This window comes from Etheostoma cragini, chromosome 22 (genome assembly GCF_013103735.1).
Source record: "Etheostoma cragini isolate CJK2018 chromosome 22, CSU_Ecrag_1.0, whole genome shotgun sequence".
Lineage (NCBI taxonomy): Eukaryota > Metazoa > Chordata > Actinopteri > Perciformes > Percidae > Etheostoma > Etheostoma cragini.
The window spans coordinates 15,569,365-15,597,062 of NC_048428.1; the positions used below are offsets into that span (position 1 = coordinate 15,569,365).

At 39.2% G+C, this 27,698-nt stretch overlaps 1 protein-coding gene across 1 annotated transcript in view; it reads right to left on the reverse strand.

Moving 5' to 3' along the window:
- The window catches only part of ptprn2 (protein tyrosine phosphatase receptor type N2), a 115,583-nt gene extending 88,153 nt beyond the window's left edge, over positions 1–27,430 (reverse strand). Inside the window, exons 1-4 of the mRNA XM_034861989.1 lie at positions 27,098–27,430; positions 14,515–14,565; positions 7,081–7,194; positions 733–968 (exon numbers count right to left, since the gene is read on the reverse strand). Coding sequence (XP_034717880.1) covers positions 733–968; positions 7,081–7,194; positions 14,515–14,565; positions 27,098–27,182 — 486 coding nt within the window. The 5' untranslated portion in view covers positions 27,183–27,430. The remainder of the gene's footprint in view (positions 1–732; positions 969–7,080; positions 7,195–14,514; positions 14,566–27,097) is intronic.
- Positions 27,431–27,698: the final 268 nt, after the last annotated feature.

Genomic DNA, 27,698 nt, shown 5'->3' on the forward strand with positions numbered 1-27,698 from the left:
AAAAAGATCCCTGCTCAGTGGGAGAGGGAGACAAAGACAGAAAGCGAGAAACAAAAGTGGTGAAGGGACAAGAGGGCGACCCCAGCAAAAGAAATACTGACTCTTTTTCAAAAGGAATAGGAAGAGGCCCTTCCATAATTCAGTTAAGGAAAACCTTTTTTGTTTTGTTTTTGTTTACTTTATGGACAAGTATTTCTAACCTTCACCCTGGACCTAAATGCAATAGCTCTAACGGTTACATTACGACATTAAAATATAGTATCTTAAAGGGTGACTCCAGCAATTAAATGTCACTTTCTTAAAGTTCAGGAACCTGCCGGAGACAGATTTAAAAAATTGTCAGAACTGAGGCAGCAGAAGCTGACATATCTTGAACTTCTAGTATCTTTAGAACAGACTATGCTCCAAGAGCACTGTATCTCCCATAGCGGAACTAGATAGCATTTTTTTTATTAGACCCACCCTGCCTCATAAATGTGTTCATCTTTCAAACCACAACCCTCCAGTTTGTAGGAGGCTTTTTGAAAAAAGAAAATCTCAAGCCCAAGCCTAGATAACCCAACCAAACTTAAGAAAGCTCATTTCAGAGCCACAGAAGACATCCTACAACTGTTTTCACATACCCAGTAGTACTCCTTGTGATCCCTGCAGGATTTTTGTGCACTTGTCACACCTGTCCAATCCATTCTAAAGCAGCAACTGCTACAAGTCTAATGAGTGTAAGACTCTTACCTGAAAGTTGTCTCCCTGTTGTTGGATTCCATGTTGTCCATCGACCTCAGACTGAGGCACGAAGCTCAGGCCCTTCAGGTATTGCTGAAGGTTTCTGCTTAGTGTCCTGTCTCTGGAACTGCTGTAGGCGGTCAGGGGGCTTGGAGCCGTGGCCTGATGGCGGAGAGGAACAGTCTTCAGTTTAGAGAGCTCTCTAGAGATGATCTTCTGAGTGATGTCATCCTGCCACGTCAAACCTGAAAACAGAGAGGTCACATTAAAATTCAAAATCAACAATGGAAATAAGTAGGATATGATGGAGATTTTAAACCCTTTGGCCTTGGGGTCTTTGAAACACCTCTTGACTCAGTATAAGCTTTAAACAGTAAGATTTCTGCAGGAAGCCATGCCCACACACACACACAGGCACACACACACACAACCATACACACACACAAACAGCCATTCAACAAGCACAGGGAGAATGTCACACTGCAGCCTAACGCCTTGCCAGGATCGGTGCTGATTGCCAACACATAGTGGGGATGCAGAACTCCTGGGCAGGGGCAAAGCGCACTGGTGCCAGGACCAGATGGAGCTACCCAAGCAAAAAAAGATACCCAAAACATGGACCCGTTCCCAATGAACCAAGAGGCATAGCATTCCATTGACATAGAGCATAGGAATACCACAGATATTGTACTATTTTTTAGGGAGCCAAGATGTTCACTGATGACACTTCATTTCAGTGTACACACATCTTTTAATGAGATAGAAGTAATTATGTTGTGAAGAAGGCTAAGATTCCTAGCTGCCATATATCTAACTTTTTACTGGACTCATCTAAAAAAAAAAAAAACAAGGCTGCTTGTAATGATGTGGACATGTTTAATAACAATAATATAACAGCCTGAGTTAAAATATACCAATAATGAAAGTATGTACACCACAGAATGTCTTCATTAGCCTGGTTTCTCACCCATAGACTTTGGTTATTCTCATAGATATTCATAAGCACCAGATGAGGATCTGAGCAATGCAGAGCAGCTACAGATGCCTCCAGTCATTCTTGGCAGCACTGAATGGAGCACAAAGCAGCGTATGTTGTCACTGTTCTGGAACGCAGCTCAGCCATCCATCCGTACAACAATGACAGTTAACTACCCATGGCTTAGCTGATGTGGTGTACACTTGTGTTATATATTAGCATGGTGATGATCCTTTATGCTATCATCATAGCATGGGGATGGGGAAATCGGGTCTAGCCCCTAAAGGATCCATATGGTACCTGCAGTTAACTGCAGCTGGTTAAATGGTTTCATGGTAAATGTCTGATGGCGCCACAATAGGATGAAGCTGGCTTCATTGACTGTGACACCTCTATCCCCGCCGTCTCCTGAGGGATGCACTCATTTCCATACATATCATGTTGTTGTGTGTCTGTGATAGGCACACTTGAGGGGGAAAAGGAATGCCGGTGCAAATTACAGAATCAAAATGAGCTATTTTGTAGAAGAAAAAGTCGGAAAGAAAAGTGGTGGGGCCTTTATGGTTGGATTCCTCTCAATCAACCTCTCAACTGATTATCCTGGCAGTGAGGAGCTAAATGGCATGCCAATTCATCTGCAAGTCCAGAGAAAGAGTGGGTTCCATCACCAACTGCTGCTAGGTTTTTGCCTGTTAAGGATAGCATACCGTCTCAGGCAAATGCCTCAGTTGATTAACGCCTTGCCATCAGCACAAAATATATTTGTGTTGGCCTCCTGTCTGTTTTTTTTGTGACACAGAGCGAGGGTGGGGACTCCTAAATATTCAAAGCCTATTAGGTGGAATCCTGTCTACATGTCCTGTAGTTTCATCTGCTGTTTTTGAAATGCAGATGTCCAACCGATTTTTAAGGCATCAACGGGAGAGAGCGTGAATAATTTAGCAGTGAGTTTTACCTAATTAGTAAAAATGAAACGTGTCAATCAAAATTTGTCATAAAATTAAACCAATATCAATAGAAAATATTAATATGTTGTTTACAATGCCATTTTATTTACTTTAAAAATATTACTGAACATAGTTGTTATCTTATTAACATACTTACATCACCTTCTTTAGGGAAATGTGTTTATAGCTGCACTATTTCCTAACATGCAAATATTCTACATATCTTATGCATTCGGCAAATCGCCTTAATCCAGCCAGATATATTTGGTATGTTTAGATGTTTCTAAAAATGACATTTAAAATAAAGTTCTGTGAATGAAGCCTGACATCCTGACCACCTCTAGTGAAGTAATTTCATATTGTCATTACTGTAAAACAGTTGGTGAACATCTACTAGGACACAAATGATTATTATTGCCTGGAGGAAATCATTTTGCTCGAAGTGGAAACTGCAGCACGTTTCTTTGAAATGATCCTGTCCCCTTCCCACAAACAACAGACTCGCACTGAATGGTTCAATAAAAGCACTCTTGTTTTTCTCATATCAACTCCAGTTTACACATGGCGTGTTAGTGTGTATCTGATTTTTCTTCTTTCCAGTACCATCTAGCAAGGTTGTCAAGGAACAGACAGAGCAGAATATGAGGAAGAAGAACAACAATCGTTTTTATCGATGCTATGCGTAAGGTGGTATCAGTGGCACTAGAGTGTCATAATGTCAGTTTATAGTGAATGATTCTCCATGACAGATCCCTCCTATCAATGCAAATGTCCCAATACATCATCTTACTTTACTTGTCAGTACCATGAGAGTATCCACCGCTCGGCATAGGGCCAGAAGGTCAATCGACTGCAGGTTAGTGATGTATCAAGAACCCCAGTGTCATATCCTGACATGATCCTTTCTGATGTTGAGAGTACGGTGCTTGACAGAAAAAAAATTCCTAGCAGGAATTGAAAAATATGATATAAACTACTTAAAAAATAACCCAGTAAGACTGTCTCTACAGCACCTGTTTACTGGTTGCACTATTATACCATTTATTTAGTATTTATTCATCATTCTCATTCTCATATCTCACTTATTATCCATTATTTATTCATCATTCTCATTTCCTATTTCAGAACTCTTAATAATCTCATAATGTTCATAATGTTCATACTGTTCATATTGTAATATAATAACTTAATACTATTTATCCCAGTACCCTTGCACTATGTTCCCCAGTAAAATAATTTTTATTGGACTCTTCATTGCACTCATCTCTCTACATTGTTTTTGTTTAGTGTATGTATATATTAGTGTGTCTATATTAGTGCGTATATATTGTTTGTTTGGTTGTTTGATTTGTATGTGTAAGCACTTTGTGAGCAACTATGCTCCAAAGGAAAATTCCTCGTATGTGTCTTCATACCTGGTCAATAAAGCTGATTCTGATTGAAAAGAAACACAGAATTAACCTTAATTTGCCCGGCAGTCCAAGTGACTTTTTGCTAAACCCTAAATAAGCTAGTGCTAATGCTAAAATTTCATTTGGTTTTGTTGGTTTAGTTAGAAAACAGGAAATCCTCTAAATGGCTCTTAAATCTGCATACATCATGTTGTGCTAAAAGAATTAAGCTAAAGCTACTTGTCCCAGGCAAACAGCCAGCATCCTTACTAATGTACAAGGAGCAGGATTGTCCGAGCATTTCAGTGTGGCGCTAGTCAGCCCTAGTACTGTATTATAAATAAAAAGTACATTAGTTAATTAAAAAGTAATCATTCTAGCAAAACCCTTGGATGATTTTTATGCTTACCATGAAAAAAATATATACTTGGACAGGCAACACAGTGGTTAGATTTATGCTTAATACCTCCGCCAAGAGAGTCCCGTTTTTGGCTCGGTTTGTTTGTCTGCCAGCAGGATTACGGAAAAACTGCTGGCCAGATTGTCATTAAACTTTGGGGAAGGGTGTAGCATGGGCCAAGGAAGAATTCAATTTTGAAGTGGATCCGAATCACGGGGTGGATACACAAATTATTTTTCCTTTTTGTTAACATGAGATAGGGAATTTGTGCTGCATTGGCGTGGGACCGAGTGCCCGTCTAGTTGTTCTTATTTCAAACACTAATACACGAGAAAAGGAAACAGCCTGTAACCCCCAAAAAGATTGTAGCTTCAGTAGCTAGCCTTTACCCTCGAGCCTTTGTAAAAACACATATGCTCAGTTACTACTGTACGTACTGCGTAGGTAGTAATCTAGTTAGTCAGGAATGCACGATAACAATGAATCATATCTTTTTTACTAGTCCAAAACAAGACAGACCAGCCTAGTTACGGTTGCTAAGCTATGATTGGACATTTGGTGTTCAGGGGTAGTGTTTATCGAACATTCAATTAAATTCTCACACAATCCCAATCTACACAAATTTAGCAGAGCCATAATGACTCCACAGCAATAGGACTGCAACCTAGCTATGAAATGTGTAGACACACTCTGGCTGCACATGGTGAATACTAAACTTGCTTGGCTTTAGGTGCTGTGTTATATAAAAGTAATTTGCAGTTGGATGACAGGGTCTTGCATTCAAAAGGTAAAATGTAATACCACACATTGTGCTCTGCCAATGGGGACACATCCATACAACCCAAGCCCTTTTGTACAAGGGTCAATTTCTATTGATCTGAATGACATTGGTGTTGTGCAGTGAGCAGAGATTGTGTGATTTCTACCTGCATCTCTGATGCAAGATAAAGAGTATTGTAAATCGATTCCATTGATGTTCCTCCCCATTTCCCCCCGACTTCCTCTCTTCAATTTAGGTTACAGTACAATGGTCTCAATAACCCTGTCTGGACTGAAAAAGAAACGTGTCCCACACGTCTCAAAGATGACACTTCAATAGCTGTTGAGCTGATAAGAATAACGTGCCACTGAGCATTAACGGTGCATTGTGGACCCATCCAAAAGATAATGCTCTGTGTCTGTAGATGTGATTCTACAAGACAGAAAAGGGGAAAATGATTCAAAGTGATGATGTCATGTCTGCGGCGTTTGTAAACGGGTGTCTACAAACACAAGGTCAGAGTCTCATGTGAAAAGCATCTAAAGAACAAAACACTTCTTTTAAATGGAGCAGGAAAAAATTACACACTGGATCTCTTCTCATCCTCCTCAATCTCATTTGGGTTTTTTAAGCAGTAGTTAGAATAAATGTGTGGTCTTGCCTTGCTTAATATTCATCACTGCCTTTTCCCCCCTCTTTTTTTGATTTCCTCCGGCCGACTGCTTACTCTTAATGATTTTCAACAGTGGTTCACGCCTGTTAAAAGATATTAAGCTCGGAGTGGCCTGCAAAGCCAATTATATTTGGAATATTTGGACGAGTGATGTATGTGGTCACGGCCTGTGTAAAAGATGTCTACTGCCCCCTGGTGGGTTATAACTGCAGTTACAGGCTGCCAAATGTGTGAAAAAAAGCACTTTTCTAATAATAATTTGCTTTGTAACACTGGTCTGTATTTTCTTATAAATGAATTAATAATTTCCTGAAGAGTTTCCTGGAAATATCTATGTAATTAATACTAATTATATGGAAAATAGAGAAATAGGTGTGAGAATGATCTTTTAGACTGAATTTAGTTCATGATTGATACATATAATCCCAAGTAAATGTTCATCTATCATCTTTTATGAAACACTTAACCCCCCATATATGTTGAATTGTAGACACAAACGAAACACTGTGTCTGCATTATTTCACATATAACTTTCAATTATCAAGAGATCATGGGCCCATGTAACCTTTCGGGTCATAAAATCCAACTTTACATTTAAGCTATTTTAGGCATTTTATGATTAAAAAATAGCTTTTCAAGAGTGCCTAACTTGTCTCTTAGAAACAAACAATCCAGCCATTTGTTTAGCAGTTATGGAAGCTCTGTCTACCACAGACAGTACAAGACATGGATACATAAATATAAACTCGGCTATATTATCGTCACAAAAGTGAGGACATGTGCCGATAAGATTTTAAAATTCTGGGCATGGCTCCGGGTTGGGAAACTTGAACCCATAGTTACTATGAACTATATGCCCCTGAAGATGTAACCTGTTATAACAAACACATTAGCTGCTGCCAGTGATTACTTATAATTATTAGAGTAGGAGAGACTCCATAATGTGATTATGACTGTACAGCTCACAGTAACTCAGCCACAAAATTAGCTCTAAATGTCCCACCAGCATACAAGCCAATTAGATTGGCTGCTGGAGTTTAGCGATGATGGCAAAACAATGGCCTGGTATGAGACAAATGACCTGTTCTAGCTAAATGGTGTTGTACTATGCCAGCCAAGGAGACAGCTTGGCTTATTTGGCTCGCATCACACAATGGCAGTAGAAAGCAATTTGAAGGGGGGGAAAGGCAGGCAAACAGGAAGTATGTACCTCTGTGAGCCAGTTTCTGTAGGAGGATCCTAAGGCGTTGCAGAGCAGGGGAAGAAACATCATAGGTGTACAGGTCTGCAGCGGCCAACTCCTGGCACCGTCCAAACACTCTATCTACAAAAAAAGAAAAGAAGAGAGAAAAGATGTTTTGATAGCTGTACGTCAGAGATGATGTACATGATGTAAGATGCAAGACATTTTTGAAATAATTTGACGTCCACCCGCCCAGTGGAAATGTTGTAATGGTGTGTGGCACCTGCAGTGTGTCCGCATAACTTCCTGTTTTGGGGGAGGTAATAGATGACATTTTTTCTTCTGACAGTGCCACGATAAGCAGCCTTTCGTGGCAGGAATAGCTTTATCAGGGACCCTGGTAATCTCCCTCATCAGCAGGCCTCCTGGCTCACTCAATACAGGTTGCTAGGCAACTCACGCCACAGAGTCCCTATCAGCCCCATAATTCAATGGCTGGTCTAGACCTCAGGAGGATGCCGAGGCTCAGGGGGTCAGAAAGCAGTGTGCAGACGCAACGCCTGGAATATAAATGACCCACTGCTGTCACCTTCTCTCAGCTGGAGAGATGAATCCATGCATCTTGTTGGCTAAACTTACTAAATGAAAGTCCACCACTTGGATGATCTTGCAGATCTGATCTGAGCCATCTCATCTGTGTGTGTGTGTGTGTGTGTGTGTGTGTGTGTGTGTGTGTGTGTGTGTGTGTGTGTGTGTGTGTGTGTGTGTGTGTGTGTGGGTGTGTGTGTGTCTGTGGGTGTGTGTGTGTGTGTGTGTGTGTGTGTGTGTGTGTGTGTGTGTGTGTGTGTGTGTGTGTGTGTTATCATGCATACTACAATGTGAGAGTATGTGCGAGGAAACAACTGTGATTAGATGGGATCTAATCATGTGAATCAACACTTTGTCATGCACCACAGCATCCCATTAATTAGGCCCAAGATGTTGGACAATGACATCAGACATCAATGGTACAATAGATGCTCGATGATACGTAGACTACACAAACACTGATGTCCTTTACATGCAGCAATTTTCTGTCTCTTCTTCCAATGCCATTTACACACTATATACGTGTAAAAATAAGATCTTTCTTACTACTTTATATCTTATAAATGTATAAAGTGGTCTCAGGAACTGTGCACCTCACCCCTCCCCCTTTTTTCTTCTTTTGCACTACTTATATTTTACATTTTATTCCATTTTATATTCCTCTTACAAATCTTGTAGCTTGTTGACACTGGAAAGCGGTTGCTTCAATCTCGTTGCACAGGTATTGCATATGTGTATAATGACAATAAAGTAATTTTATTCTATTCTATTCTACTCTATGACAAATAATATCTCTTATCATCTATGTGAATTAACATTTTAACTCAGAGAGGGAAATGTCAAGATTCACCTTCAAATGTAAAAAAGAAAACTAAACCAAGCATCAGTTTTAACAAAATTTAATTACAGCGTCTTGTTTGGTGTAAACTCCAGTGACTGATTACAAAGATGATAACGTGATGGCAGCATCTAAATAGAATTCTTCCTAAATGGGGGCGCCCTAATAAGATCGCCTGGCTGAGAGGGCACCCCGTGTATGGGGGCTCGGTCATTGCTGCCGCAGCCGCTGGTATGGTTCCGACCTGCGGCCCTTCCCCACATGTCGTCCCCCCCTCTATCCCCCATTTCCTGTCTTGGGCTGTCCTGTCAAATAGAGGCCTAAAAATTGCCCAAAAGATAAAGTTACAAAAAAAAAATGGATTTCTTATTCTAAACAAGAAGCTGGTGTTTTACTGATTTCCGGCCTTTTGTCTGTGACCCGTTTAATGACAGCTCTGTAGAGAAAGAAGCCCGTGGGAGTTGGTGAATTAGCATAGACAACACAGTACAAGGCTCCGGAGTTATTTTAGGATCTCAAACAGCGACGGAAGGAAAACTTCCAACCTACACACGTCTGGATCGCAAGACGTCAGCTGTCTCCTTACCCTTATGCCAACAACCCCTCTTTTCTATATTATTGGGGGGGACATGGTTATTAAAATGACAACAAACTACTTGTTTTCCATGGCAATAGCTACTTCTGAACATATTACTTCCTTCTCTTTTATCAGGGACATTCCTGATAGCAACCAGAGGCACAAACACACACAGAGATTTAGTGCATTCAAAATAGAAGTCCGAGGTTTTTTCCAACAAAGAAATCGAAAGAAACATTAGAGTTGACTGATTTATCAAAATGATGCTGTTCCATTCAGAGCCACGAGCATGAGGAATCACAAAGCACTGTTCTGTCATTTTATAGTGTGTTTTCACAATACTGAGATTAGCAACAATGGATCATTGCAGTTGACAGTTTGCATGAAACTGATTTTCTAACAGCTAAAAACAACATTTTTATTTCAGGCTTGGTGGAGCATGTGGATGATGTTCAAACCTGAAAATAACACAGAAACGCAGGGCAGTTCAATATCAGTGAGTTTTTCCTTAAATATGGCAGCAGATAACAAGAGAACCCTGTACGTCCGACACATTCAAGGTTATTTGGCAACAAAGCAAAATCTGTCAAGCAGAGCAGAACACCGTGGTTTTTTAATGGCCATCTGTCAGATTTAAGGGAATTCTAAGCTGACAATGGATCAATTCATGCCTTGTGTCCCTGTGATGATCAAACGGCAACTGCAATGCAAATGAACCTTGATCAATCTAATCAATAACGCATGAAAGGCCACAGAATCAATCAATCCGTACAATCCTACAAGAGTAGCTTCGAATCAGCGCCATGTTGACAGTAATAAAGTCAAAGATTTTCAGCCAAAAAAAAGGTAAAGAGCTGTAAATCCACACACCGTCTCTCCTCCCACTGACACAGACCAAGTGACACCCGGCTGCTGCTAAAGCTATTTAAACTGTGAAGGATAAGGCTTTGGGATAACAGTAGAAAACAGTACAGCCGAGAGGCGTCAAAGCACTTCTAAAAGACTGTAGGTCTGAAGAAAGGGAAGACGAACCCAGCAGACAAATTAAGACGTATATAAACAGGTGTATTAGCTGTGCAACTCATGTCATGAAAATGAATAGGCCTGAATCAATGCACCAACACCGGCCAGATGTAGTCTGCAAATAAAGAACAGAAACAAAAGTGATCAGGATAGGATTAATGAAGGGATTACGGATTATTCAGGTGTTTTTATGTAAAGATTGTAGTTACAAAGTGATGATTACATTGATGCATGCATCACAACCTACATGTAAATACAGGAATTAATAAAGATAAACCGGACTCTCAGGGCTACATAAACACATACTGCCTATTCAGTTTGGCTGTATTGGCTCTATAATTACCACATATGTGCAACAAAAGAGTGTGTGTCTTTTGTCAAACGTTTTGTAAAGATTCATATCTGTTTCTTGCCATAGCACATCTTTACATCATTATTCTTAGGTTTGCACCTCCTGTTTTGACACTCTACTCCACCCACGCAGATTGTTTGGGATTATAGATTTTGTAGTGGTTACATAAAGTGTTTATGCTGCAGTTGAAGTCTTTTCAAGCTTTGATCAATAGAACTATCACCTAAATCGTTGAAATCTCAAAATACAGCGCAGACGTTTCAGACAATATTGGCTCAAGTGGAGGCAAGGTAACCACCAATCGATAAGACTATGTTGGTTAAGTGTTTAATAGGAGACAACTGGTGCCCTCAGGGAAACTTTTAGCACTTATCCACTGTACTTCAGCTAGGCTAATCATACCAGTAAGCCACAGACTCTGGAGCGTTGCATCAAATTAAAATGCTTTTCCGGTCTCAGGGTAATTAAATGTCATTTTGAAGGAACCACTGTGAAGTATTCCCCTGAAGATGGACATAAATATTTGAAGAGGTTTGTTCCAAAATGAGACATGACAGCAGAAGATCTAATGATATTTGGAGGATGGTAATTTACCTTCTTAATTAATTGACACAATAACATCTACAGTAGAAAACATGTTGAAGGAACTTTACTCCAAAAGTCGACTGCTCATTTATTAAAGCTTCCACTCTATAAAAATGTTGACAATTGATTAAAGTACATTTAATGTGGCAAATTGATCTAAAGTTATTATAAATAAAAAACAGAAAGTACCTGTTTCCATAAGTATTTAAACCCTCAAAGTGACACAGCAGCATTGAGTCTGTATGGAGAGGCCTGTATCGGCTTACCATTTCTGGACCCTGCAATGTTGTTCTTTTATTTTTACCATATTATCATATTAGGGCTAACAGGCTTTACCCTGCAATACACAAACAATGTCTTCTATGTTAGCTGGATCGTTAGCTACCACAGCTTTAACCTCAGTTTCTAACCTTTACCTTATTTAACAAGGCTGTTGTTTTAAAACAAATCAGCTGGAAACATTTAAATGGTCATTTGCAGACAGAGGTTTTTAGCCAACTCATGGTCTTTGAACATTTGCGCAAAATGTGATAGCATCAGTCATTTTCAGGAGACAAACTACTGATTTATTTTTTACTTCTGTGCCAAATTAATGACCCATTTTCACTACCTGAACGACAGATTGGACCACAGACAAGGCAGACAAGTCTGAGGACATCTGGTGGATGGATGGAATATAACAATGAAGAAGCCTGGGGAATGGGAAATGTGGCTTGAGAAGAGCGACCGAGAGGCAGACTGCGAAACCCATAGTTTAAAAAATTACAAATTTTGGGTCGTAAACCTACCAACATTATCTTTGTACAGTAAACATTATATTTTCTGTCCGAGAGCAGAAAGCAACATTAGCTATAAAAAAAAAGTAAATTGGTAAATTAAAGGAGATGAATATGTGGGCAAACATACATTTTGTATTATTTATTTTGTAGAGATCTGTTTTCACTTGACATTAAAGGGTCTTTTCTGTTAATCAGTGTAAAAGAGCCACAATAAATCTACTCTGATTCAATTTTGTAAAAATAATAAAACATAAAAACTTCCAATAGCGTTGAATCCTTTTTATATGCACTCCAAACGACAGTTAACCATGTATAAAATGGTGCTGATTGACACCAAAGAGAGCAGTGCCTGCCCCCAGTCCTTCCCTCCCCTTAGCCACTTTGCATGGCAACAGCACGGGTGAGGAAGAGCATGGTTGGCCCAGCCCAGAATAAACCAGGTTACTCCTTCAGGGACCTGGGGAAGTTGAAGTGGCAGACCTAGTTACTCCCACTCATCCTCTGTTGTCTGTGCAGCGGTGGCTGCTGCTCATCAGGACTCTGATGGAGAGTAACAGAGCGTTGAATATACATATAGGGAATAGGAAGCAACTAAATAATGTCTCATTACTTGCACATTAGGTACAACATTAATCCAACATTAATCTTTCCTGCCTGTGTATATTTGCCTTTATTGAGCATAGAGCCTGTAATTAAATTTCAGCATGAGAGTGATGTTGTGATTGCTGCTCCCTTGGCCAAAGTGTGGTAAAAAAAGACAAGACAAAAAGATGTGTGAAAACAAATAACAATCCATGTCATAGATTAGCATGATTTTCTAATGTAATGTGAAAGTTCCACACCCACCACGACCATACTCTGAGCCTCTGGGTTTTTTCTGTCGAGGTGTCAGCAATTTCCCTCTATTAGGCTACCCACAGCTCCCCTCTACAGTCTGTGAAATTAAAGTCAGATTTTTATATTTCTCTTCTGCCCTCCCTCCTCCTTCCGTTTCCTCCTAAACTGGGTTAATATGGAAATCAGGGTTGGAATCTCTAAATTTGCTTTTCAAACATGCAACTGCAAATTCAAAGACTACCAACTTCCCTCCTCACTATTAAATCTCCCACCAGCCAACAGATATCTTCCAAAACATATCTTACAACAATAGTAAGAGTGGTATCAATCTTCTTACCTAATTCTTGGCAAGAAAGCCAATATGCCAAAATGTTAAACTATTTCTTTAAGACCCATCTCTTTTTTTTTACTTCAGTCTCTGCTTTTTTATACTTTATTTATCTAGGCATTTTGCATGTTGTCTTTTAAATCCATGCTTTATCTGTTAATTTTGAATCAATTTTCATCAATATTAATTAAAAAATGACATGACATGTAATTTAATATTTCTTTTGTATTTTTGTATTCTTATTTTTTTCTATCTCTCTGCATAGCACTTTGGTGAACATTTAAACATATATTAATCAATTATAATTGATCGACAGACAATTAATTAACAACATCTTTGAAATCTAGATATAATAGTAAATTGAATATGTTTGGCAATGTGAAATTAACTTTTCCTTGTTTTCTGTCACTTTTGTAGACAACATTATTCTCTATTATTAACGTTACTTAAGAAAATACTGAACAACGAAAATAATTTCCAGTTGCAGACCTGAACAATTGACTTGACCACTGTATGATAATTAAAACACAAACATTCATAATTTTACTGTAAATTCACAAGATGTTAAAGTAAAAAGCAGCTTTTTATATAAAATCGACCGCATTACTAGGGAGAAGCCGACAGAGAAACAAAAGATAATTCTGTCGGGTCATTCTCATCCTCCTCTTTTTACTGACATATTAATATTCAAACTGATACTTGTCCTGTGTGTGACTTCACGCTGTTGCCTATAGGTTACATCATGTTTCATATATAATTCTATTGTCTGCCACAGAACAAGTGTTCTCTTTGCTGGCTTTATGTTGTTTGGGAAATTGATTGTATGATGAATCTACAGAAAGTAAAGGAAGTGAGCAAACAGAACAAAGATCCTTAAAGAGCATGTTCATGAGGCCAAAAATAAACACTGGGATAGATGTAGTTTTCCTGTGTGCATGTAAGAATAATATAGTGTTGAAACCTTCCACAATGGGAGAATACATTAACCGTTCACAACGTCTCTCCCGTAAAGATGATTCTGGATATCGACATGCTATCAATCCCCTTGAAAACTGAAGCCCCCGCTCTGTGTGATTCTGCTAAACACCACAGTGTGGAAAGCCTTGGCATTTACCCTCCATTCATCAGATGTTACGTTGTTATGGCAACCACTGACACAGACACATCCATCCTCCATGACAAGATTGTTTTATAGATGAGGTTGTTTGGGTAACCTTAACATATAAAAGGGAAAACACCCTACTGATATTGATCTTAAGCCTGGTTGTTAGTTGAATAAAATGAGACAACTGTTGTTTAATAGCTATATTGTGCGGTTCTTACTGTTGCAGCCTCGCTCCTAGTTGTTTTAATGCTTTTCTTAAACATGACTCATAGGTCTAAACTGAGCTGAAACAAAATGCTGTGAGCAAGCTCTCCATCTATGTATCTATAAATTCCTGAAAGATTAAAAATAGCCGGCACGGCTTTTGAGCTGCCGGTGATGGTTGATACCACAGGGATGATGTACAACATAATGAGGTATGGTGGTGGGCGTACAGGAGTCCGACTTACCATTGACACAGAACTCATATGTTGTACAGAGCTCGTCTTCAAACAGGCAACCTGGAGGGAAGAGAAGGGAAGAGAAGGTGAAAATCAATTATTTTGTTCCAGCTTCTTTAAAAGGAAGAATTTGCTGCTTTGCTCTTTTTTATATCATTGAAAATTAACTACTTACATCATTTCTGGACATTTAAATCAAAAAACAAGCATTTTGGAAAGTACCAGTACGCTTATTTGCTTTCTTGCCAGGTGTTAGTTGTGAGGATTGCTGTTCAGGGGAAACAATGAGCCTTGAAAAGGCAGAGGTAAAAACAACAATTTGCTAAACTAACCACACAGGTATCAATCTTCTCATCTGATGCAAGAATGCTAATAAATCTAAATCCAAAAAGCCTAATTTGATCATGTAAATCACTGTCAACTTTAGAGGGAAATTGCAAACCAGTCCAGCAGGTAGTGAGAAAACAACAAAACCCTTGATATTGGATATAATTGGAGGCCATGAGCACATGTAGTATACACAATACAGACAACTGAATGTACAGAAAATGTACTAAATTGCAATTTAGCACAATATCACGATTTCTAAATATGTCACCGCTCCATAAAAGTACAGTTAAGTACTGCATTAACTCTGGCAGTGTGCATGCTGCTAATGGCAGAGCCATCAATCATCCATAAGTGCGACTTCTCCTATCCTGTCTCTGACACTAATACCCCAACGTTTCCATATATGAATGTTGTATGAATATTCATGAATTTTAACACTTGGACCAGGGGCTGGGTGTTCCAGACTAACAAATGAACAGATGGCAGGAGCATTATGGGAAGCTGTTCCCTGTGTTCATATTTCACATGTGGGAGTTGGACGAGCAAAGGGCTGATTGTTCTGCTCGCCAATCTTCACAGGTGATCCTGTCTGTGGGATAAAAGCTCCTTTTACAAGTGTTATTTTCTGTCATACTCAGGGTCAAAACAAGCCCAACATAATCAGACCTTCAGCTAAGAAAAGATCCACTAAGAACCATTTGGATTTGTTCAATACTCTCGACAGGCTCAAACTACAAAGCTTATTGCGTTTGCCATGTTGGCAACATGGAGACAATCTGTAAACAACTGGGTCAAGCTTCAGCCCTCTTTGGTCAAGTCTTTTTATTTTTTATTTCCCTGGTTCAGCTCGTCAGTAGGAGTAACGTTATTGGATGCACCATCCTGGCCCGGTGGCCTCGATGGACAGCAATAAGCAGCTTTTGACCGTGAATAGAGAACAAGCGGAGGAAAGTACGGTGGCCCTGAAGTGACAGCAAATCCCACAACACGAAAAGGCCTCTTTTATAATGACAAGAAAAGATCAATTCTCTGAAAGCTGTCGATGAGACAGGAACTTTTTAGGCATCACAAGTTTATTCAATTCACATTTTATGAAATTAGATCATTTAGAGGTAATGGCCTCAATAGGTCAGCGAAATGGCTATTTAATGATGTAGAGGGAGGCATATAACAGAGCTGTAAGGTTGTTCAGCTCTCAACTAAACGGCAGAACATCCTGAAATGAAGAAAAACAACTCACTGCTGGAAAATCAAGACTACAAATAACTTTTCTTACAACTGGTAGTGTTATTTTATAACTAATACTTTATCCTTTCATGCACAGATTAAGCTACATTTGGCAGTTATCCTTAAATCTAAAATGCTGCTGTTAGTTGACCACAGCACATGGAGTTTAGTAATATGTTCCAAAATGTTCCAATATAAAATGTAAAGGAAACCATAACAATAAAAAAAAATTGCACACATTTGTTTTGCTTTACAAAATCTTGTTTATTAACAATGAATGAAATGACAAAGTGTGATATAAAATGGGGTCACTTGAAGTGACACAGAGATTTATCAGCAGTTTATCTGCAGTTCCCATGGTTCTAAAGAGCCTTTTAGCATCTTTCAGCTCTTTTATTTTGGTTTCTTCCCACCCAAATGACAGACGTTAGCGACTAGCTGGTATATAGAGTGGAACATTTTCCAGCTAAAAAGAAAGATATTTTCCTCATGAGTGGGTGGAGCCAAAACAGAGCTAAAACGAATAGAGTAAATATTGGACTTACATTCTTCAGATGGACAGAAAAACAACTTCAAATGAATGCCAAATTATCAATATTTTACCAAGAACCTAGATTTAGCTTGACGATGACTACAAAAATATATACAACCATACTTATAGGCTAGAGCACTTAGAAGCATTTAGAAAGAGTCACGCAATCCCTCTTGACCATGCATCTTACCGCTCTGCAATTAGTGTCAGTCCATTCAACTTTACCTCCACATCACTTCCCTGCTTAATTCATTGGGTTCTCTGGGAGGCCTTGTCAGCTCTCAATATTAATTATGACCTTCCATTTAATGAAGCATCCAGCCATGCATGGTTAGTCAGACATAGTGTGTGTGTGTGTGTGTGTGTGTGTGTGTGTGTGTGTGTGTGTGTGTGTGTGTGTGTGTGTGTGTGTGTGTGTGTGTGTGTGTGTGTGTGTGTGTGTGTGTGTGTGTGTGTGTGTGTATTAGACAAGGACATAGGATTGATAACGCCGCATCCCCTTTCTCCAACACCATGCTAGAGATGATTAAAATGGCGCTTTTTTAATTAAAATGCAATCACAGTGGATGCTGATGATTACTTCAGGCAGACAAAAAAACAAAAGGATGCTCGACTTATCGTGGCTGAGGAAGAAAGCTGGTGAAAAAAAAAATAAATAAAAGAATGCGTCCCAGTTATATCTTAATGAAGCATCCTGACAAAAGAATAGCCACATTGTGTAATTCTAGGCGTACGAGATCATTTCACAAAGAAAATGACCTTTCCAAAAAGCTGCTACACTTTCTATTGAGTGTTGATGCTCTGTTGCCATGCCAACCTCATCACAGCAGATCAATGGGAAACTAGACGAGGAAGTACAGCCTCTGTGGGATTCGGTGGATCAACAGAGATGAAATGGGTGTGCTATCTATGTAAAATCATTATTTTTCATCTTGTGTTCCAATGTGATGTGATGACGTCTTCAAATTGCTTGTTTTGTCCAATATCCGGACAAAACTCAATCAGTTTACATTCACAGAAAACTACAAAAGCCAACAAGTATTCATATTTATGAAGCTAAAAGTAGTCAAATGTTTTTACTTTGGGTGAAAAAAACAAAAAACAATCCATCAAGGAATAATGTATAGTATATACTCACATTTGCCTAATTGTTGCAGCTCTATATAATTGATTAGTTGTTTGGGTCATTTAAGGAGTAATGATGCCAGTGTGACCTGTGTGACAATGGTCAATGGATACAGTAAGTCAGTTTAGCTTGTAGTATATCTAGTTATTGGCCTGTATTCTCATCATTTGCAAAACAGGGGATAGTAAAAAAGTCAAATCCGACCAATCTTCCAGTGCTTTGTCTCAGTTGGTCTTATAAATGCACTATCCTAAATTAAATCCAATATGTTATGGAGGTTTTGCATAAAAACACTTCACACCACCACCAGAAATGCATACAGAACCAGGATCAATTAACTGTGGCCTTAACCTCTCAAGCGCCTCTATCCACAACTGTCTACAAAGACACTTTCCCATCATGCCCCCTGCCTGTCTTGTTACCACTAACTGCTATTAAGGGAAGCAACAATTCCCCTTCAGTTACAGTTACAGTTAACCTCAGCTACACAGCGTGTCAGGGACATAACAACATGGGTGTCTGCCCTTGGGGGAGTGAAATCAGAGAGGTGCTTGTTTAAAGGAAAAATCTCATTTAAGATAATTTAAGGAAAAGCAATTACATTAGATTGACTCAAAGTTTCTCATTAGAAAATAACATAACCACATTAATATTTTAGATAATATACACCTGTACATTATCAAGCCATTTATTACACAGAGCCGTTTCAGTCTGGAGGAGCTGCTGTCTCAAACATTTGGCTGTGATTGGCCGACCTTGCTGGACAGACTTTATCGTTCACTTTCCCCTCACAGGTGGTTGGCTTGTGCCGGATACCATCTGTGATGTCTAAGGGGCCAAGGAGGATGCTGGGAGTCTGGCAGAGAGGACAGTCACTCCCTGAGCCTGTTCCAGTTTAGGACATATTCCATTCACTCTCTGGGGCCAGCAACTTATCTTTTATAATAATTATAACTTGCAACTGAGGACACCTTTTTGCTCATTCACACACCTGGGCTGTCAGCCAAAGAAGCCAAAGAAGCCATTTCAGAACGTTGCAGCGGGTGACAACAGCAAAAAGTGCAAGTGAAATTGAAAAGGGAACAGGGCTGGAACAGGAACAGCACAGAAGAACATCACCTGCAAGCAAATTAGCATCAGCTTGACACCATGTCCGCAGATTCAAACAGCTTGTGTCATTAAGGCGCTCCACTGCTAAAATTAAAGATGGCTCCAAGCTTATCTCTGCTCCAAAATGTCTGTTCTTGTCAAAAGCTGTACATCATGCTGTCAGCAATGCAGCTTTGATAGTTCAACATTATCATGCTGTACATTCCTCGTGCACTTTTTATATTAACATGACATTTTTTTTTTTTTATAACAGTTGTTTAAATAATGACGTCACATTCTGCGCACCGACATTTCATGAGGACATTTTTTGGGGGTGAAACACACCGTTAATCCATTTTTATGGCCGTACTACGCTACTGTTGAGGCATTTTTTTCATATTATTTTACAAATATATGTCCGCTGTGTGCATCCCGGCACAGTTTGACAGTTTGGGAAATGCATTTATTGCTTTCTTGCTGAGAGTTGAGATGAGACGATCAATGAAACTTTCATCTCTGTATGATATATACGAAGTTACATTTAGCAGCCAGTTAGCTTAGCTTAGCACAAAGACGGGAAGCAGGGGGAAACAGCTAGCCTGTCATATTTTAGACATGACATGATAACTAAATCTCGCCAAGCAAGCAAAAAAAAGTGTATTTCTAAAAACTTTTTCTTGTATGCAAATGAATGCATCAGAGAGTACATATAACGAGTAAAGTATAACGTGATTAAAAAAAAGAAGCATGAATAATAAGTAGGAGCAAGAAGCAGGGAGTCTTTAAAATCACTATGATTGAAGAGTGAAGCTGACATGAAACCACCTGACATCCAGAGGAGTGTAACCAAACACATTTCTCACAAATTTCCCAGAGAATTTGTCTCAGAATTCCCGAGCAGGCAGACAGGTCACTCATAGTCACCCAGCTGCCAGCTCCAGGCAACAACGGGCATGAATTAAAGATGGCAGCAATACTGTGGCAACTGAGGACCCAGAAATAGGTTGGCTTGACCTTTTCTCTGACCCGTGTTTAATGATTCAGACATCGGATTGTCTCCCCTCTTCTGAGGTGAAATTGGGCGTTGAAGTGCAGAATCAGAGCAAGTCGAACAGCCAAGAATCCTACTCCTGAAGAGCTCAAAGTGATCCAACACATTCAATAATGTCATCTACACTATACATCAAGACTTTCCCTTCAGCTAATGAGCATTTCGTTGATCCCATCTGATTTCTGATTCTGATTTCCTTCTCTGCTGAAAGTCTTCTGAGATATTATAATCACCCAATGCTAAATTTATTATCCGCATTAGACTATCCAAATAAGCACAACCTACAAGGTTAGGTAAACTGAAAACTAGTTACAGTGCATTAAACAGGGGGTACTATGAAAATGTCTAGTTTTGGGATAGTTCTTGCAGAAGGAGATGTTATTTAAACCTGCATTAACTAATTTTTTGAGGGCAGTGGAACAACACATGATACAAAATTGTACTATCTTAGAGTGAAGACTGAATCAAAACAGTAAAGTTGATGACAATGAGCTGAAAGATGCTATGAAGCATCATAGAATGGAGGGATATTGCAAGGTTAGGTGATAATCTTCTATTGTCCATTGTTTGCCTGTATTTCTTGAGTGTTTACTTGTTTGTGTGTTTTTGTTCTTTTCTTGTATTTGAAGAAAATGCTGCTGCTGTAATAAGGAAATTTCCCTGCTGTGGGATGAATAAAGTATAATCTAATCTAATCTAATCCTCACTACGAGCCACCTCCATCACATACTCATATGATCTATTGTTTATATAACAAAAACTGAAATGGGCAGCTTTAAGGTTTGTTGGAACATAAAGCTGGTACCCCTCAACAGTTTGATAAAAATTGCATCATTTGCAAAAGTCATTCTGAGCTGCCGACCCCCCCAAGTAATGCTAAAACAGTCCAAAAAACATTGGGACGTCCAATCACACTGGTTGTTTTTGAATAATGCAACAAACAGCTCGTTTCATAAGAGCTGGGTGTGAAGACTTTTTTGTGGACTCAAGCCAAATTTGCCAGAAACATGGCACTTATGTACTTCGCAGACTACAGTCGTCATATTAATTATTCACAAAAATAGCATAATACCTCCCCATTAGATTTTTTAGCATCTCTCCGTCCCTCGCCTCGCTTCCTCCCAACAGTCATTTTGTTCCCCTGCTGCACTGAGAAATGGTCTGGAGTATTAATCAGCATCACCCAAAGACGAAGCAGACACATTACTGCTTTAATCACCGCTGAGATAGTATAGATTTATTCTTCTGCTCAACTCACAGCCTCCAGAATTCTCATTACCGTGTTATGTCCTCATTATAAATCTTGGCTCTGCAACACAAAGGTGACCTTCACACTGACCCCTTTACCCACGCCATTTCATTTGGACCAAATGCAAGTTATGAAAAGGCATAAAAGAGTTGCTAAACCCTGTAATGCCCGAGGATGTTTTTAAACTCACTGTGTCACAAGGCGGTGAAGCTCAGGTATACGGCGCGGTGAGAAAGTGCAATGCACTGTTCTGTGCAAGTTGGTAAACTATTTTACCAACATAGTATTCCTACACCTGACAAGTCTACAAGGAGTAAAAAGCCTTCCTCCTTGACCCAGAATATCTTCTAGGTTCACCTTGAACCGAAGTAGGAAAGAGAATAACGACATGGATTGCCTTGACACGTCAATGTGACACAGAACTGACTTCCTTCCTCTCAAAAGACACAGAAGCACAGCCAGCTGCTTTGCTCCCACTCCCTCATCTCAAGAACCACTCAAAGCCGACCCACTCCTCCGAGCATCCCTTGCACTTCGTCTGTTATCACACCAGCCGTGGCAGCATCCCAAACTGGGAATATACTGCCTGCTTTGTGTCAGAAATTCAGTGCTTACACTTTAAAGGGCTGCGAATTTGAAATTAACCAAACATTCTAATATTTCCCATGCATTTTGAAATACAGCAACACTTATGATAGAATATCTTATCAGTCTACAATGCTAAAACATAAGGCTGTAGCAGCTGTTTGTCAGTTCAGTGCAGCTGACAAGAGATCCTTTACAACACTGTATGCTGTTTATTAGTTAGAATCAATAGGCATATATTACATTCGACAACACATAGCAGAAAATGTCAATATTAGACCAATTACTGCACACTCATATTGAATGCTGCAGCTTTTGAGATTATTAATTTAAAAAAAACAGGCTTTGCAAACAACACAGTAAATGCTCTTTTAACCACCCTGGACAGCCATATGCACAAAGAAGGGGCTGTATTGCACAAAAAAGTGTCATCCAATATATAGTTTGCCTTTTAATGGATGAGTCAAAGCCTTTAGTGAATTCGAAAAAAATGACTCATCCAAAGTGTGAATAAAGAAGACTCTGAGCTGAGGGTGAAGCTAGTTGTCTTTACCAGTTCAATCAAGATGACTCAGACATTCGAAGAGCAATGTACCGCGACCTTTACTGAGACTATGAGAGACACCGCAGCAGGGTTTGATTCCAATTAGTTTTTATATCTCGCATCGGTTTTTACTTTAATTATGATTTGGTTTCAGAAGGCATTCAAGAAGAGTTGTAGAAATGAGTTTTCATTATTGAGAAATGTCTCTACTGTTAAAAACAATATTTGAGCAATGTGTTGCTTGTGTTGGCGTTGGAAACTGATTGATATGTGGTTTAAATGGACATATTACGAGTTAAGTTGATTGAAGGGGTTTGGTCCCTCCAGAACTCAAAGGATGGGTCCGTTTTGGTCAACAATGAAATATTGAAACTACTGGATGGAGTGTCATGAAATCTTGTATAGACATTCACTTTCCCCAGAGGAATAATCTTGCTGACTTTGGTGATCGCCTGACTTTTCCTTTAGCGCCACCATGAGGTTTGTAGTTGTCAACAACCTTTTTTTTTTGATTTTATGGACTGGCATGAAATTCGGTACACACATCCTTGTTTCCTTCAGAATGAATTGTAATTATGTTAATGATCCCTTGAGATTTCCTTTAGTGCCATAATCAAGTCCATTTGTCCAAAAATACGGACAAAAACATAATGCCTTTCCCATCAACCTCAGCAAAATTAACAACAAAGTGAGCACAATCTACCAGCCAAATGCTGGTTAAATATGCAAGAATGCTTGTATGCTTTTCTTCACTCACCAGCCCAAAACACATTGGTAATGTGAGCATGCTAAAGTTAGCATTTAGCTCAAAGCACTGTGTGCCTGAGTAGAGCCTCACATATCTGCCAGCATAGCTGTAGACTCATTGCTCATGTCTGGCACGGACTGGCAACACTGATTCCTGGTTTGCCTTTACATACAGTATATGTATTGGATTTGAGCTAAAATCTCTACAAAAACTGTTTTAAAATGCTCGGTTAATGTTGTTTTACGTCAACTATAGTAAGCTTGCTCCCAGGATAAACCATGTTGATACAACTCATCCCCTGGGACAGATAGGTGTCCTTGCAACTCAGGAAATAATAAACCAACACAAACAACCCAACATAAAAGATAAACACAAAAACACTTTCCAGTGAAACCAAATCCAACCTCACTTGGATATACACCTAATTATAATCCATCCTACTGTAAAATGCCAATCCCCATGTCAGAGCGCATTTCAATCTTCTCAGATGATTTATTACCACAATAAGATATTTGATATACTCCGTCCTGATATCTGTGGGATGACGGAGGCCCGTGGCAAAATAGATAAGAGCTCAGCAGCCTATGAATCAAATCTAACTTGTCTGGGTATATTAGGCAATGGCTGCTGTAATGAAGACAGCCAGCAGCACAGCCTTAAAGGACAATGTCTCCATGTACATATTGGAGAAAACAACCCTGTCACATAGTTCTAAATATCAATACATAGCCTACTGTAACGCTCATGATTTAAGTCACAGTATACTAAAATGCTTCTGCAAATGCTACACACGGCTTTAGTAATCAAGAAAATCAATTTGGATACGTTTTTTTCATTTTCATGCAGTCTTACTTTTGAGAAGAGTTATCTGCTCTCCATGTTCCTGCAAGATTGGTGAAAGCATATTAGAATAAGGCTAACACTCTGGTGGGAGTTGGATTGATATTTTCATTTCATGAATTCCCAAAAGCTATTCGTAACGTATGGTTATTAGAATGATATTTCTCTATTTATTATCTGATTCCGTGTCTCGTTCAACAAAATTGCTGAAAGTATTTATCTCGCTAACACAACATGACCTTGCAGTCTGCCTGTCTAGCTAACAAAAAACATGATTTGCAGTGGTTGCTATTGGGATTCAGGACACTGCCAAACCTCTGCAAACAGAAAAGAGATGCTGAACAGAATGAGAAACAGGCCTCATAGCAACAATGATTGCAAGGCGCTGGAGTGTTAATGCGCAACATTATCAATTTCTGCAAATCTTCCATTAGCAGGGTGCTCTTTGGTAGTCAATGAATTCATTATTCAAATTATATTCTTTCTAACTGAGTGTAAACAGGGAATCAACCGTCCTAGACTCTTAAAATAAGGTTTAGTGGAAAATATGCCAATCCTCAGTTTAATTACATCCTTTTTTCCTCTTTTCATCAGTAGAAAAATATTACACAGCCTTCCAGGGTGTGTTTTATGACATAATTAACTGCTGTTAAGTTTGTCAAACATCGCCCACTGGTAGCAATACCACCCTTTGGCTAATTCTCAAGTATGCTTTTGAATTATGCTTTGCTTCAAAACACTGGACTCAAGGCTGGTTGTGAGTCACACCAGCATGAACGCACAGGAAAATTACGCCATGTTAACCCGTCCATGACCTCGACTGTTGTTGGAAGTCCACAGCGTCCTCCTGGAAGAGACGGCCCGGACTTTATGATCAGATCAAGGTGACCAAACATGCCTTAGTTTTTTATTGCTGTTTATGTCATCCTGTAAGGGGTATGGTGAATCTAAAGCATGGGAATCCGATGTGACCTTAGTACAAAACTGAGTTACAAAGACGAAGTGTTGAACATGAGAAGAATGGTTTTAAATTTTCCGGCTAGGGGCACCAGATAGAAAGATTGTAATTCCTTAATTTTCTGCCTCTTTATGCTGATTTTGTACATCTAGTACATCAAGTACCATGAAATCTACATAAGACCTAAAAATGTAGATACTATACTCTGCCTTTAGAAAATCAGGGAATAACACAGTACCTAGAAACTAAATAAATTCTTTCATATTTCTTGTGCATTTTAACTACTTTTGTTAAAGACAATACATGTGTTTGGCTTATTTTGGATAGTTATTAAATCTATGTCTGTTTTTCTACTGTCCAGAAAACCTTTTAACAACTGTCAAACAAAAGACAATTTGGAGAATCTTTGGTAAACTTTAGCTAAGGTTAGCTGTGGCTATCAACCTTGTTGGCTTACCCTTGGTATGTCTCCCCATGATCATTCCTGCTTTAGCATTAGCTGTCCTCAAGCTGTATTTCTATGGCATAATTTATCGTAATACGGTAAAACTGATACCAAAATGTCAGATTCAAGTCTTAACTAATTTTGACCAAATTTGTAGTGACTGGATTTTGGCTTTGGGGGAACATATTCTATACGCAAACCTCATGTTTATAATCTTTCTTTGTGTTGTCTGTATGCATATTACCACTGATTTACACTGACACTGACTATTAAAGTCAAATTCTGTGAACTCTTAATGGTGTGGCCAAAATCTTGGAAGTGCATTAATTACTTCCAAAAAGCTCAAGATATGACAACTTTTCAGGCTCCATGAATTTGAAAAGGTGCGATGTTTTCAGTGTCATGCAGAGGGCCAAATTCACACCACTGATTACATTTTACAGCACTTAATTTCATAACCCGAGCATGCAGCTGCAGACTTATTTTCCCCTGTCTGGCTTTCATGTGCTGTCAGACAGACAGGACATTAACACCTACAAGCTCCCGCTGTCTCTCTGCCACACAAACACACCTATGTATATGCAGTTTTATTATATGTACGCACCTTGATCCAGCGTAACCCTGAGTGGGAGGCATTAAAAACAATAACCACCTCAAACTCCCAACCACACTCTGACAAAGAAGACCTCTTCCACACACAGAGAAAAACATGCTGAGAATTCAATGAGAGAAATGCACTGAGGGAATAACCACTGACTCATTCTCAAGTATTGTAACCACAAATTGTCCGCAAGGAGAGAAAAAAACATGTGTCCAATGACAAGTTCTGTCCTCTCTATATCATGTTTGCAAACCTAATGTCACACATGACTATAAGTATGTATATTAAAAAAAATTTAACTGCAAAAAAAGCATGAATTTTACACTTTTAAAAGAGGACAGACAACCTCTGCTTCTAAATATAAAGAATATGATGCAGCTGGTGCCTGTATGAATCATCACACAGCAGGAGTAGCAGCCTAAGACCTAGCTTTGCTTCTTGCTCATTACAAAGTTTATACTGGCATGACTGCTGATCTAAGACCAGTAAGTGTGATTAGAGGTGTAAATTAGAGGTGGTAAGGAGACACATCTGAAACACTAAAATCAGATCTTCTAATCTTATTCTGTTTTAACCAAAGGACGCAATTATCCGGATGGCTTCTCTAATATGTCATACTTTGGACATGTGCCATACTTTTTCAAATTAAAGTGGTGTCTGAGGCAAGAACAAATCAAGGGTAATGAAAACACAACTGGGCAAAGTCTCAAAATAACACAGGGCTGTGAAAGATGCCCCAGTCCTGGGGAGGAATAGGATATTATTAAATATTTAACTGGATTTAAAATTGCATGCTCCTTAAGGGTATGGGTTGAGTAATTTGTATTTGAATGTAAAACTCATTATTGAATGTAAAAAATGTGTTTGTTTGCGTGTGTAAAGTATAGCTGTGTTTCCTAGCAGTTTCTTACACCACTCATCATACACGTAATAAGACAAATTAACAAACCCATGTTATCCATTGGGCCTGAGATTATGTAACTTTTCCAGTTGGATCTTCAGATCTCGTGCAAACTGCCACACCGAAGCACAACCTCTGCAATTAGCCAGAAAAAGGCGATATGCACATGGATATACTATAAAAATTAAACTATGATTTAAAATAACTTTTGCAATGTTTGTGTAAACGACCCAGCCAAACCTCCAGGCAGGTGGATGTATCACCACGGTCAGTCTACGAGGCGCTCTAATGAGGAAACACTCGGCGAACTAGAGGTTGATGTTTGGAACCATAATGATAAAAACAAAATGAAACACAATTGCTTACCAAATTTTCTGTTAGCGAGTGCAGGTGAGGAGTAGAGGCTGACAGCCAATGCAGCGAAGAGGATGGGACAACACAGTGAATCCATACCGCTCCAGCCTAATACAGCTACTACTAGTCCATCGCACACCTCCGCTAAAACTGCATGATTAACGCCGACTCAGGAGTGCGCTGCTCGGACGAGAGTCGGACTAAAGAGACATGTTTGAGGAGAAAGCACAGGAGAAACGCAGAGGCAGAAAAAAAGAATCGCTAAAAGATACACTACAGGCGTTGTTTCAGCACCACAAACAGCAACCAGCTTCTTGGAGGAGCCCCTCCTAAATTTCTGACGTCAAACACACACGGCGAGGAGGGATGATGCGTTCGGCATGCAAAAGCGCCCTGGATGGATAGATGGATGGATGGATGGATTACTGCCCAGGAACCATGAAGACTAGACATGAAAAGGAGAAAAATAAGGAAGTCCACATTGATTTATAGATCGTACTAGATCTATTTTATAGATCTAATTAGATCTATACATCTATTAGATCTTATTTGGCTGAAAAAAGTACTGTTCCAAATTTAGATTTATGAGAAACACATGACAGCATATCATAGT